The sequence below is a fragment of the Frankliniella occidentalis genome, unplaced genomic scaffold, assembly GCF_000697945.3.
Source record: "Frankliniella occidentalis isolate FOCC.00 unplaced genomic scaffold, Focc_3.1 Scaffold24, whole genome shotgun sequence".
Classification (NCBI taxonomy): domain Eukaryota; kingdom Metazoa; phylum Arthropoda; class Insecta; order Thysanoptera; family Thripidae; genus Frankliniella; species Frankliniella occidentalis.
In genome coordinates, this window is record NW_026267154.1 from 1,229,860 (window position 1) to 1,243,525 (window position 13,666).

At 40.8% G+C, this 13,666-nt stretch overlaps 2 protein-coding genes across 5 annotated transcripts; one reads left to right on the top strand and one right to left on the bottom strand.

Annotated features, from left to right (window-relative positions):
- The first annotated feature begins 29 nt into the window (after positions 1 to 29).
- LOC113210173 (RNA-binding protein 25) lies at positions 30 to 7,888 on the top strand. 2 transcript variants are annotated; one of them, XM_052265180.1, is made up of 16 exons: positions 30 to 48; positions 1,001 to 1,101; positions 1,376 to 1,413; positions 1,591 to 1,882; positions 2,004 to 2,141; positions 2,229 to 2,408; positions 2,485 to 2,570; positions 2,694 to 2,774; positions 4,502 to 4,923; positions 5,127 to 5,585; positions 5,680 to 5,830; positions 6,010 to 6,472; positions 6,564 to 6,701; positions 6,794 to 6,978; positions 7,053 to 7,199; positions 7,295 to 7,888. In XM_052265180.1, the coding sequence occupies exons 2-16, from the start codon at positions 1,011 to 1,013 to the stop codon at positions 7,385 to 7,387; spliced, it is 2,964 nt and encodes a 987-aa protein (XP_052121140.1). In that variant the 5' UTR covers positions 30 to 48; positions 1,001 to 1,010; the 3' UTR covers positions 7,388 to 7,888. The 2 variants fall into 2 exon arrangements, with proteins under 2 accessions (XP_052121140.1, XP_026283821.1); XM_026428036.2 differs by lacking the exon at positions 30 to 48 and adding an exon at positions 145 to 527.
- A 65-nt stretch (positions 7,889 to 7,953) lies between these two features.
- On the bottom strand, positions 7,954 to 13,541 carry LOC113210174 (uncharacterized). Of its 3 annotated transcripts, XM_052265181.1 has the most exons (10): positions 13,270 to 13,541; positions 12,535 to 13,148; positions 12,004 to 12,376; positions 11,471 to 11,916; positions 11,046 to 11,402; positions 10,804 to 10,947; positions 10,400 to 10,724; positions 10,144 to 10,303; positions 9,574 to 10,064; positions 7,954 to 9,481 (listed from the first exon to the last, which is right to left on the bottom strand). In XM_052265181.1, exons 2-10 carry the CDS (start codon positions 13,072 to 13,074, stop codon positions 9,429 to 9,431), a joined length of 2,889 nt encoding a protein of 962 aa, XP_052121141.1. In that variant the 5' UTR covers positions 13,075 to 13,148; positions 13,270 to 13,541; the 3' UTR covers positions 7,954 to 9,428. The 3 variants fall into 3 exon arrangements, with proteins under 3 accessions (XP_052121141.1, XP_026283822.1, XP_026283823.1); XM_026428037.2 differs by having other exon boundaries at positions 12,535 to 13,541; XM_026428038.2 differs by having other exon boundaries at positions 11,477 to 11,916; positions 12,535 to 13,536.
- Positions 13,542 to 13,666: the final 125 nt, after the last annotated feature.

Sequence of the window (13,666 nt, forward strand, 5' to 3'; positions counted from 1 at the left end):
TTTAAACATCGTTATATTTTTTCTCCAAAGGTCATCCTCCAGCTCCGCGTTAGTGACATTGATTTTCAGTTCAATGGTTCAATGAATGATAAACCCGTAACAATTTTGTGTAAGCAAAACTTTCTCATGTATTGAGATCTAGCCTCATTGTGGGCGTCAATATTTGAGAGTCGGCGTACGACTCGCCACCATCTTGAAACCGTCTGTGCTCAGCTCAGTGCTTACTCAAATTTCGTCAATATGACTGGGATTTTATTTTAATGACGCGATGGTTGACATTTACGATCTCAATATCATGTAATTAATTAGCTACTTTGACATGTGCGTGAATTTGTGAGCAATTTCCCAGCTTTCCTGAAGTCGAAGAGTCTAGTTATAAATTGAGTTTCAGTTTGAGTGAAGCGAGCGCGTATCTCTTCTCCTGATAATTTCTCGTGCCATTTGAAGTTTATTCACCTGTTTCGTATTAATGAGCTATCCTCCGGTTCTCCAAACTTGTCAATTATTATTTTCTCCATCAGAACCAGGTAATTTTGGTTGTATACCCTGCGGATGTTTTGTTTGGATTAGGGTTGGGTTATGTCTCCAGTTGCTTTAAGACCTGTAAATACTGACAGCATTGTAGTTTGTGTTTTGATTACTGCACTGCTATGTTGATTCTTGATCAAATCGCTGGGATTCTGAATGTTTTGATTGCTTGTCTTGATTGGTCTCCTTGCCCTCAAAACCGTCCCGAGAATCTTAAGTCATTCAGGTGTATGGATACCAGTAGCCTGTCTCCTTTAATTTTTATCAGCGTGTGATTAGGAAAAACTGGAGGCTTTTGAAAGGTCTGCAATTTCTAGTTGCACTGGGATCAAAATTTGTTTGATTTTGATCTTATTTTGTTAGCAGAGCCCTCAGCCCATGCAGGAATTCTCTATTAGATTACAGTGCTATTTCATTTTAGGGTTTGAATTATGTCTTTTGTTTAAAAATTTGTTTTTATTTTATTTGCCAGATTTTATTGAATGGTTATGTCGTACCCTGGTAGGCCACCCTTGGTCCCCGCCGGCATTCCAATGCCAAGCACAATGCCAATGTCATATGTGCCTTTAGGAGGTGAGTTGATAGTTGGAAAGGGGTGATATTTTTAATGCCCAGGAATATTGATCATATCAAATTCAACTAGCCTTTTCCAAAGGATTGAGTGTGTTTGCTACAGTTCAAATGTGTCCACAAAGTCTTTTTTTGTCGGAGATGGACTGAATATTTCTGAGTCTCTGTCATCTAATGTCTTTGACAAGCTGATCATTGTTTTAAGTTCCCATATCTGCAATATAGATGAAAAAGTTAACATTAAGCTAATTTTGAAATCTACTATTTCTCTCTGCAGGTGCTCCTTCCCACTTTATGCAGGTTCCAATGCCCCATGTGAGTCATATCTTTCTCAATTGAAGTAGTTTGAAGGCAATGTAATATCCTCTGCTTTTTAGTGTGATCTCTTAATGCGATACAGCTCCTACATAAGCTCAATATCAAAATAGCAACAATCTTTGATTTGCTTGAGTAGAAGTATCATAGTGAATAACCTGTACTTTGTGTGAACAGATGTTGGCAGGACCTCCAATGGCTACCATGGGAGGACCCCCTATACGCCCATTTCACCCACCTCGTGCACCCCATCAGAATCCTCCTTCATCTGGCTCAGCTCCAAGTACAAACAGTGCTCCTCGTTCTGAGCGAGGTTCTTTCCAAAATAAACGAAATTCTGAACCTGTAGAAGGACCATCAGTAACTGTCTTTGTGGGCAACATAACTGAAAAAGCTCCAGATGCTATGATACGGCATATTTTAGCATCATGTGGCCCATCTTGTGTGCAATCTTGGAAAAGAGTTCAAGGTAAAGCTCCCTTTCAGCTGTTATTCATCTGCCACAATTCCATTTTTTATCTCTAGTCTTATGAAATATCTGCAAAACCATTTGTATCTGTACCATATCATAATTTGTTGTGTCTTTGCAGCCTTTGGGTTCTGTGAATTTGCTGGTCCAGACTCAGCTCTCAGAGCTATTCGCCTTCTTCATGACATGGAAGTTGGCAATAAAAAATTAGTTGTCAAAGTAGATTCTAAAACACAAATAGAGCTTGATAAGTACAAAGGTTTGTATTCTCTTCCATCTGGCGATGAGTTATTTAACCAAATATTTTGTCTTTGTGAAATATAATTACCTTTGGGAATAATTGTAGCGGAAAAACGAGAGAAACGTTCTAACTCTCCTCTACAAGATGAAGCAGCCGACGAAGATGACTATTTAAGTGAGGAGATGCGTCAGGCCGACAGGCAAGCCATGGAGCGTATCAGAACTATCATGCATGAATTTGAGCCTGACCTAAACAATGCCTCTCATGGATCTAAGGATCGCTCAAGTAAGTCTTTACTTTTCAAACAAAACATCATCTGTCTGTCTTGAAAACATGACATAATGGAGCAATTTTGCTGCAGGGAAAGATTCAAAAATTTCCAGGACTCAAGAGAAGCTAATGAAACTAAGTAGAGATGGTGCTGGAGAAGATGGTGATATTTCATTGGTTAGTTGCTGTTAAAACAAAGAAGCTGTAGAAGGACCAACCTGCTAGGTTGTGAAAATGTTCCTTCGTTTTTGAGCAGTATTGGCAATCCATATGTAATTTCGATGCCTTTCTGTTTTACAGAATTTAGATGATGCTGACATTGAGGAAGGAAAAAGGGACTTAATTACCAGAGAAATTGGGAAGTTCAGAGAAACAATGAAGGTAAGTCAAGTTTTTATCATTAATTTAAATTCTTCCACACATTGAAATAATTTTAGTAGCAAGGGACAGTTTGTTTCAGTCTTCCCATTACTTTCTTCGTCATTTCTTTCTTTTATCTCTTTATTAATGAAGGGAGCTATTATTAGTTTCAATTTTATATCTAATTGTTGGTTGAGTTAGTAGGGATTGAATTCAATGAGCCGGATTGAATACATAGCATTGTAGTACTGTGACTCTGGTGACACTTGGATATTCCTTAAAACTATAGGGAGACGCATATTGTTTGGGTTGCTGAAGGATCACCGCGCAGCTCGCTATTGTTTTGTGTCAGGATGGGTGAGTAGCTTGATCATCAGTTGGAAACTGTTACCTATTTGCTCTTGACCTTTCTTCTATGGTCTGGACTGTCAGGATCTGACTACTTTTTTCTCATGTTTTCAAGTTGTCTTGAGTTGTACTATACTCCAACATTTAACAAAAATAATTTTTTGTGAGATATTTCTATCACAACACTCTTCGTTTATATTTAAAAGTCAGCTCAGTCTACAATATTTTTTAAAAAATATGTTTTGTGATCCCCTTCAGTCCTGATCTTCTCACACAATTTAGCCTCCCATCCCACCAGTCTTTTTAAGCTACTATAATAATCAGTTTCTTTTCCAAATCTTGTTAAAAGAGAAACATTGATTTGATGAATGAGATTGTATATCGACAAACAAGTATTATATGTGAATTCTTGTCAACTCTTTTTCTTTCTTTTTTTTTTCTTATTTGAAGTAACCTGTATGACAGATAATTCACAATGACACTGCTACATTAATATGAAGAACTGCAGAAAGACACGCAAATAAGAAACCTAAAATGTCATCTAAAATTTAAATCTAATCAATATCTGGTTAAATTATGTGACTTGCCAAATTATTAGTTTTATGTCTTGTTATGGTGCAGAACATATTTATGACATGAGCCTCTTAGCCATAAACTTATGTACTGGAGTGAAGGTAAACCAGGTTATCATGTCTCTAGTTAATATAGCTTCTCTTGCATGGCCTAGCTCTTCCATGATCACCCCGTGGTGTGTTTTGAAGGTAACAGGTGGAAAGCAGCAATCTGTTCTTGGCTGATCTCATCTGACCTCCTTCACGTGCAGTTTCCATCTGTTTGGTATCGTTCTGATGATCTGTACTTGAAAATGGTTTTTTCTTGTTTTCTTTTTTCAACATATTTTTTTTTCTTTTTCTTGTTGCTATCTTAATTTTTGGTAACAGTAAAATAAAATTTGTATGTTTGTTATGTTTTAAAAAATTTAGCTATACCTATAAAGTACCAAATTTGTTGAAAGAATGAATGAATCAATGAGTGAATGACAAATCGCCATTAAACAGTTGATTTAGTTTGTATAGAATTGAACAAATCTCACCTGTCTAGCGATATGTAATGATAATTTTTTTTTATCATGCAGACAGGACAGAAAATCTTAAGTGATTCAGAGGCTTAACAATTAACTGTAAGGGATTAAAATATTTTGGTCGAAGTCGTATTATGGCAGTCTAATCTGAGCTAATTATGGATTCAGAACCAATTCATCTGATATACATATATTTATTGATTTTTGAGTTCCTATTAGCTCATTATAAACGAAATCGAAGAAAATGACTGCCGACACTACCTAGTTTCTTGATTGCTAATTTACCACATTTTCCCATTTTTCATGCAACGCCGAGAAGCAAGAGGAGGAGAAACTCATGGAGCAGGATCGCAAGCGAAAAGAGTACGAGGAGAAGATCCGCGAAAGAGAGCTGGACCGAGCCCAGGAGCGCGAGAAGGATAGGGCGGACCGCGCCGACAGAGACAAGGAGCGCGCCGAGCGGGAGAAGGAGCGCGCCGACAGAGAGAAGGAGCGCGAGCGCGAGCGGGAGCGCGAGAGAGAGCGCGACAGGGAGCGGGAGAGGGACCGCAAGGAGGACAAGAAGAGCTCCGTCTCGCCCGTCAGGCTGAGGTTCTCTCGGTCGCCCCAGGACGTTCGCTCCAACCGCTCAAGGTCGGCGTCGCGCGAGGGCACCCGGGGCACGCGGAGCCAGTCCATCGAGAGCACGTACTCCAGCAAGACCAGCATTAAGGCGAGGGAACGCCGCCGGTCTCGCTCCAGGTAAGAGCGCGTCATTCGCACTTGAGGGGTAGACTCCACTATAAATTCAAGCGTTCCCTGATTTTTCTGTTGTATTTTCCCTTGACGTTGTTCTTGACTCTTCTTGATTTTTTTTGCGCGGGGGGGGGGGGGGCACAAATTTTTCAAAGTGTAGTTCCTCTTTGACGCAACTGGCATAGTAATCTTGATTTTATTTCTTGCAGGTCCCACGAGAGGGAGAGGGAGCGAGAGAGGGAGCGGGAGCGGGAGCGCGAAAAGGAACGGGAACGCGAGCGCGAGAGGGAGCGCGAGCGGGAACGGGAGCGGGAGCGGGAGCGGGAGCGGGAGCGAGAACGGGAGCGCGAGGTGAGGGACCGGGATCGCGACCGGGAGCGCGAGCGGGAGCGGGAGCGCGAGGAGCCGCGGCGGCCGGAGCGCGCCCGCGAGGAGGAGGACGAGGCCAAAGACAAGAAGAAGCTGGAGAGGAAGGCGCGCGAGAAGGAGGCGCAGTACCAGGAGAGGCTGCGCAGCTGGGAGACGCGGGAGCGGAGGAAGATCAAGGACCTGGACAAGGAGCGAGACAAGGAGCGCCTCAAGGAGGAGGAGCGGGAAAAGGAGGCCAAGAAGCTCAAGGAATTTCTCGAGGATTACGACGACGAGAGGGATGACATCAAGTACTACAAGTAGGTTTAATTTCTCCTTCTTTCCTCTGCCAGCTGTGTAGTCATGTCAACATCTTGAACTTTGCTAAATGGTTTGTGAAATTAATTGATGCAGAGGCAGAGAGCTGCAGAAAAAACTAGCCGAGCGCCAGAAAGAAATTGAGGCAGACACCAGAGATAGACAGAAAGAAAAGGACGAGCTTGAAGAATTAAAAACCAAGATATTTTCTGAGGAGCATGCTGATCCTAATGCTGAGTTTGAAAGGGTAAGCTTATCCCTGACTTTCTATGGTTAACTCATTGTTGGCAGCCACTGAACTGTCCCATTGTTGTGCTGTTCTGTTGGTAGGAAGTAGACAACAACTAGAATTCCAGTACTTTCTGGTGGTGTTCTGTTAATTTCAATTTCAGCTTGAGTTTGTATGATCTAATTATTTTTTTTCAGCTACGGAGGGAACATGAAGATCAATATAAGCCTAAGATTATAATTGATGTAAATTTGGAGAACCTTAAGCAACGAGAGAAAGAAAAAGAAAGAGAGAAACAAAGAGAAATGGAGCGTGAAATGGAAAGGGCTGCCAAGGAAAGAGAAAAGGAATTGGAGAGACAGGAGAGAGAACATGAGCGCATGATGAGAGACTCCTCTGAACACATCTCTAGTGACCATGAAAGGCGAAGGGGAAGTGATCATTCTGACACGAAGTCTCATGGTGACGATGGTCATCACCACCACCACCATCGCCATAAACATCATCACCACCACCACCATCAGCGACAAGTATCATCAGGTTCTGGACCTGCTAGTCCTGCCCCAAGCTCGCCAGATGATGATGATCATCACTATGACGATGGGCCTCCCGAAGAAGATGATGTGGCATTTTGCCCCCCACCTAGTAATGGAGCCTCAGGTATTAAATTGTTAATTTGATTAATTTACGTCATTATTTGCTACTGTATACTGTTCATTTATCTATATCATCACTACTTTCGTGTTTCCAGCTCATTGGATCTCTCCAGCTAAGATTGATTTAAAGAAAAAAGAAAAGAAAAAAATGGGTGTTAAAGAAGCTTTCAATACAGATGACGATGAAGATAGCAGTTTAGGCTCTGCAAAGAAAAGGAAGCTCATTCCTCTTGGTAAATCAAACAATTTCACATCGTCCTTGGTTGGCCTTTCCTAATTTTGTCTAAATTTCCCTCTAACTTGTTTTGTTCATCTATGTTTGTAGATTATGGTGATGAAAAGAAGAAGGTTGATAAAAAAGATGAAAAAGACAAAGAAAAGGAGAAGAAAGATGAGATTAACAAGATTCAAGAGGAAAAGAGGAAACACATCAAGTCTCTCATTGATAAAATTCCAACAGACAAGCAAGCTCTGTTTCAATATGAGCTTGACTGGTCAGCTGTTGATAATGTGTGTATTAATTTCTGGAATTTATTTTATGCTAGTGTTTACTTGTGCATTTCAACATGTTGTTTCTTTTTCAGACATTAATGGAAAAAAGAATAAGACCCTGGATTAACAAAAAGATTATTGAATACATAGGTGAACCTGAACCAACTTTAGTCGATTTCATTTGCTCAAAAGTAATGGCTGGGAGTGCACCTCAGGGTATTCTTGATGATGTGCAAATGGTAAGTTTTGTGCCACCATTAACCATTCTGAAACATTAATGTGCTGACTGTTCAGCTAACTGCAGTTTTTAACTAAAAATATTTTCGATGTTTAGGTCCTTGACGAAGAAGCAGAAGTATTTGTTGTGAAAATGTGGCGTCTTCTCATTTATGAAATAGAAGCAAAGAAACTGGGACTTATTAAATGAGAATGGCTTACCGGCTCTAAGAGAGCCGGATCCAAGAGTTCAAAAAAATGTGACTCCCCAGAGTTTGTTCCATAAGTTGGCTGTGGTCAAGCAAACTCTTCTCTGGTTTCATCCTTTACCCGAGACAAACTTTAATCCCAAGACAAAGAAAAGACACTGCCGAGGGGGCCTTTGCCCATTTCCAATAAAATCCTCACCAACTGGGATGAATCTTAAGCCTGTATTAGAGAAAGCACTGGATCAAAAAATGTGCTAGTGTTCTTTCTTAACTGTGTTTGTCAGTGAGACTTTAGTGAGAATGAATTCTTCTGAACATAGATCCATCCCCATTTGCTGATCTTACGTGCAACTGCAACACCCTGGATTTGACCATTAAGTTATAACAGTGTTTTCACATTGAATCATGTTGTTTCCTGTGTCAGGGCCTTTACAGTATGTAATGATTTTTTTAGTGCAGTCATATTCATTATGTGATGTATAAATAAATTGTATCTTAATTTAGATGGGAATCAGTATTTCTAAATATGTCTAAATAATCACACATGCGCAGAAAAAAATAATCATAGTACATGATTTTTATAATTTTAATTCAAAAATTGCTGGCTGTTCAAAGTTAATACCACAGTATCAATTTAGCTGTAATTTTAACCAATGTTGACAAATTAAAATTAATCACTTGGGGTATACGCAACAAATTTTCCATAGATCCATATGTCAACATAACTTTCTTTCTAAATAGAAAAAAGTTTTAAAATATTTTTTTTTTTTTTACTTCAAACTAGCTTTGAGTAACAAAACAAAGCTTTAAACCTTAGATTCTGAATCACAGTGTGATGGAAGATGATTTTATCCATGACAAGTACCACTTAATTTAATTCTGCCAAACGTCATCAATGCATGTTTGATGAGATAAAAGGGCATTTTGACTTAGCTCTTGGATTCTATAAAATGTAAATATATTGATCAAGACAGTTTAACACAGACAAGCAGAGGCTACCGACGTGCATACATCATATGCAAGTCTTAATGAATCACAATAGTTGATATAAATATTGCAATAGCAACAATATTTTCCGTGGTATTCAAGAAGACTCAAATGAATCACCTCAAATTAGAATCAACAAGCTCCATTATAGCCCTTGCACTTAACTGAGTATCATAGATTTTGAGACCCCTCTGCAAGGCAAAGCAAACACCTAGATATATTTTTAATTCACCCATTCAGAAAATGTGGTCTCATTAACCCAGTACTGGAAGACCTCGTTATTTGCGAGATGGCGTGTTCTGTACTGAATGATTATTACACGCCAAATGCAGAATGACATTTAAGACTTGACCAAACTGGACCATAACATGAGGCTGGCTGATAAAAGATTAAGTTTTTTGGGGGGTTTTAAGATAACACAAACATATATTGAAACTTACATATACAACAGTTCAGGCATCCTTTTAGTCAGATACACAAACATACAGATGTACAACATACTTAAATTATCTAATGCTACAGACCAGACACACAGAAACCTTCTAGTCATGGCTGTGTCAATCTATTGCAATAAAGGTAACAGTAACAACAACTTGTAAGATGCCAGCGCAGGACCAGCATGGCTAGATTCATAGAATTAAAAAAAAATGGCATCAAACTATAAATTCTCAACATAATGAAAATATTTCATTATTCAGTATCTCAATAAATATAATTTCATTTATACTGAACAGTAAAAGTTATGTGATATTCACATGTACAAATTAAAATATGTTAAATCCACTGAGTCAAACGAATTTGATATATCTAAAACCATTACTCTTTGCGAAACAGTGATAATTGATGGTTTAAATTAGGTCACATTTTAATCATGAAAAATGAATGAAACCATGAAAATAAAAAAATTATGAGCGAAGGAGTTCTTGTATTCACTGGCCCTGTACTTGCTGCCATCCTTAATGACCTGGACGGAGCAACCAGTTGGGAGCTTTGGGTTTGACTAAAGGAACGGCAGTGATCGTTGGGCTTTAAGCCCTCTTAAGTGTACATTTGAGGTCATTTTTCAGTCTCTCGACAGTCCCCAGGCTTGTAGTCTAAATGATACTGACCTGTTGTACAGAAAAGTTACAGATTAGTTTATGATTTACCATAGAACAAGACTCAAACAGGTAGTAAACAAAACAATTTGGGAGGTACAAACCTTGTTGAGTAATTTCTTCAAAAGTTGAATCTTTGCAATCAGAGCCCTGGTGTCCCTGCCGTCCACAGTTGTAGCATGACAGTTTGGGGGGAGGATGTGCAGGGGAGAAAGCAACTATTGGGGTTGTTAAGTATTGGGGGGTTGGTTGGGGCGGCTGAGGGAAGGGGCCCCACATCTCTCCATTAGGAGGAAACGGGTAGGTGGCACCTGCAGGGAGAAAGCTTCCAGATTGAAATCTATGAAAAGCATGCATTGTGGTAAAAGGGGAGTGTGGAAGGTATGTCGATACTGGCGGGGCATGATATGGGACATTACTAGGTATGCCTGAAGCAGCTGACATGGCATAAGGCGGTGGGTTGTTCATGTCTGATGGAACACCATTCATTGGACTGACAGGATCGCGGCGACTTTTATCTACCAAAGGGTGGCCCCGACCACGAGGTATTGTTGGAATACCTGGCGGTGCTTTACTAAGGTTCAGGCCTCGACTCCTGCAGAAAAGAGTAAAATGTAAGTGGAAATGAAAGATACGCAACAATCTACCAGAATTGCTTTCATTGATAATCCCACCTGTTAACAGAGTTACGTTGTATTCCAGGAGGCTGAAAGTTTGAACCTTGTGATCTATCTTCCATTATATGCTCTCTTTCATGTAACCTATCTTCCCTCATTTTATCTTCACTGGCTGTGGAGTTCCATGATTCAGCTCCAGAATCCTTTCCAGAGTAACCTAAGGGAGGAACATATTTTAACATTAAATATATCAGTCAAGATAGAAAAAGCATTCTCAAAACTGCTGAAGGAAAAAAATTTGATTTCATCTTACCTCTGTCAAAATTTGGAACTTCTGAAATGAGTGGGAGTGATGGTGTTTCTGGAGGAGAGTGACTTCCACTGGAACAGTCAGAGGTGCTGCTGCTGTTGGAGCATGGCCTGCGACTGTCATCCTCCAGCTGAAGAGCTCGTACTTGATTTGTCAACTGAAGGTGTTGATTCCGCTTGTTGCCTTTATGAAATGCTCCACCATTACTAACAGGGTATGATGGCACCACATACCCATAACTTACAGTGCCAGGTGGAGGGCCCTGACTATTAGGTAAAACTACTTTATTATCTGACCCATAATAGTGCCTCCTTCTAGGAGCTGAGCTCTAAAGAGGAGAAGAAAGAATTTTAGTAATAAGAAATACACAGATGAAAATAATTTTTTGAAAGAAGGAAAATTCTAACCTCATTATGGAATATCCCATCACTTCTGTTAGTACAATTTATGCCATTGGTTGAGTGAAGTTTGTTCATGATAGATCTAAGTTGCTGAATGGCACTTAACGGTAAGCCTATTTCTTTAAGGTGATCGTCACCCATATGAAGAAGCTTTTATGTAACAAGGGATTAAAATAATAATTAAACCATCAATTTAACAAAAATAAATGCTAGACAAATTGAGACAATTATGAAAGTAGCTGATTTACCTCATCTGGAGAGAGATCTTGTAAATTGGCCTTGTATTTTGGCATTTCACGAACAATTACTTCTTTTAAGTTATCACCTGGGGCAAACCACTGACCCGGAGGTTTAGCTGTCACATGTACATGGGGACTGCCAGTAGCTGCAACTTGACTAGGGAATTGCTGCAACTGACTTGAAGCAGCTGAACTTGCTTTAGTAATGGACCCTTGAGGTACAGGTGGTAAAGCATCTGTACCCATATAGATATTGGGAGAAATTTGGAAGGACTGTGGAGTTTGAATTGGAACCTGCAATGGGTTCGGTGCACTATGAGCTGACTCTTGATCAAGTGGATGAGAACCACTACTTGAGTGAGAAACCTGAGAGGAAATAAGAGAGTAAGGTCACTGAAATAACAGATCTGGTGTACTTTGGTTTAAAAACAAACCTGCACCTTTGATGAAGGTGGTGGTGTTTCAACTCTTGCAGGGAGAGGAGATGATGGCCTGCTGCTCCTCCTTTCATCTTCATCAACTTTATTACAAATATCTTTGGGAATAGAAACTTGGTTTCCAAAGGCACTAGATGTAGACACAACTGTTGCAGGACTAGGAATACTATACGAGGAACATGCAATGGGAAGCGCTTGAGGGGAGGAGATGGAGCTGGTCAAATGTAAATGATGAGCAGTTGAAGTAACTGGTTTGATGACAGGTGCATGAGTGACTGGTGCGGGACCTACAGGAGGACCTGGAATATGTCCAACAATCGGGACCATCATTCCAAAGTGAGAAGGGCCAGGGTAACCCACTGGAATAGATTCAGAAGGCACACACATCATTGGCTGCATCATGCTGGGACGACCAAGAGGGCCGTTAGGCAGACCCATTTCACCTGGAAGTAGAAGAGAGATTGCCATTAGCTTTGTTGGACAACTTGCAGGAAATATAAAAACTGACATTGCATATGGCGATTCCTTACCCGAAGATGACATCATGCAGTGACTAGTTGATGGAGTGAGAGGCATCACCATGCCAGGCCAAGTCATAGGACCAGCATCACTACCTAATCTCGAGGCAGGATCTGGTGAGTGGCCTTCAGCATGAGACTGGCCCACAGGTGAAGAGACTGATGAGACCATAACATGAGCAGAATTCATACATGTAGCCTGATGAAGTGGAGAGGGGAGCACGGCACTGGTGTACACCGACCCCGATAGTACATGGCAAGTTAGTTGATTAGGATGAGACATGACTGATATTTGACTAGAACTATCTTGGATTTCCACCGAGTTTGTAGAGTTCTCCTTGAGTTTACAAGGAGTTTCAGGAATGGAATTTGGCGACTTGGACAGCTGTAAACAAAACACTGATTACGAAACAATTCATACAGCAATAGTATTGATATTGATGGTTGAAGTACTTCAGATAATAGCAGTTTACATTGGTTGACAAACTAATTTCTAACAACTATATCCTATAACTAAAATTGTAAAACAAAATAACAACTTACCCTTGCAGCTTTGTTGACTTCATTTTTGTTTGAATGAAGAATGAGCGACAGTTTTTGGTCCTCCTCTTTGAGGCGAGAGAGGTGCTCTGCAAATTCTGTCTTTTGGTGCACATTGAATGCTGGGTGCTTCACAGCAATTGTATACAACAATAAAAGTTCATCCAAGACTTTTTCCGCATTCTCTGGTTCAGATCGACAGGTCTGACTAACGGCTGCAGGGCAGAGGGCCGTTAGTGTGTCGCTGAGGCAATTGGCAGCATCGGTGTTGCAGGACTTGAGTAGAGATGCATAGAGGACCAGCTTTCTTCGGGTGTTTTCATCCATGAGGGACTGATATGACGCGAGATGGTTTACATTATTGGCATCCCGTTCGTCCTCTCTCAGCTCGTAGAAATCACGTTTACCGAGAAACTCGAGGCATGTGCCCAGGAACCGTAATTCGTACGGAAGACACAAATCTAACAAGCTACAGAGCAGGTCCACGCGCTCGTAGCTGCGTACATTTCTAAATTCAGAAAGAACATCGTTCTTAACCAGCATTTTAATCCTGCTAACATCCAGCCAATGTATCACTGGACCCCCCGAACCCAAACTTCATGAAGATCTGAGATGAACTGAAAAATGCAAGGGACCATCAGACTAACTGAAAATAACAGTACCAACTGAACCGCCCAATGAATAATTTGCAAATGATAAATTGCACGTTGCTGGCAAGTTAAAACCGTAGACCATCACCCCAAACTTCAATTCACTCCCCGCAAAAATCACGAATCAGTTACGGGCTTGCGATTTGGGAGTACTAATCCTCACAACAATATCAGTCGGTTCAATCAGGTGGGCCAAACTTTTTCGCGTTAGTATGAGAACATCACGGTGACACTTTTTAATTTCTCATACCACCGAGCCGTCTGCTACGCGCTCGCTGCTGCTGCTGCTGTCGTTTGCGCCAACAAGCAACTTAAAGTTAACTTTGAATGAAATAAAAGGGGAATATCCACCGCTCGAGGCTCACAATGCAGCGAATCACACGTTTGCGGCCGCGTCACATCCACGACACTTGGTCTGCGACGCCCGGCGGGCACTCCTTGCAGCACGGGATGGGAGGATGGGCGGCGAGGGGGGCGAGGGGGGC

Bases quoted from the DNA above. Each gene is read 5' to 3' on its own strand.
- LOC113210174 (XM_052265181.1), bottom strand. From the start codon at position 13,074: ATGCTGGTTAAGAACGATGTTCTTTCTGAATTTAGAAATGTACGCAGC. The intron at 11,403-11,470 runs GTTTGTTTTTAA...ATTTCCTCTCAG, and splicing joins CACCTTCATCAAAGGTGCAG to GTTTCTCACTCAAGTAGTGG. The intron at 9,482-9,573 runs GTTTGTACCTCC...TCTGTACAACAG, and splicing joins TGAAGAAATTACTCAACAAG to GTCAGTATCATTTAGACTAC.
- LOC113210173 (XM_052265180.1), top strand. From the start codon at position 1,011: ATGGTTATGTCGTACCCTGGTAGGCCACCCTTGGTCCCCGCCGGCATT. The intron at 1,414-1,590 runs GTGAGTCATATC...TTGTGTGAACAG, and splicing joins TGCAGGTTCCAATGCCCCAT to ATGTTGGCAGGACCTCCAAT. The intron at 5,831-6,009 runs GTAAGCTTATCC...ATTTTTTTTCAG, and splicing joins CTAATGCTGAGTTTGAAAGG to CTACGGAGGGAACATGAAGA.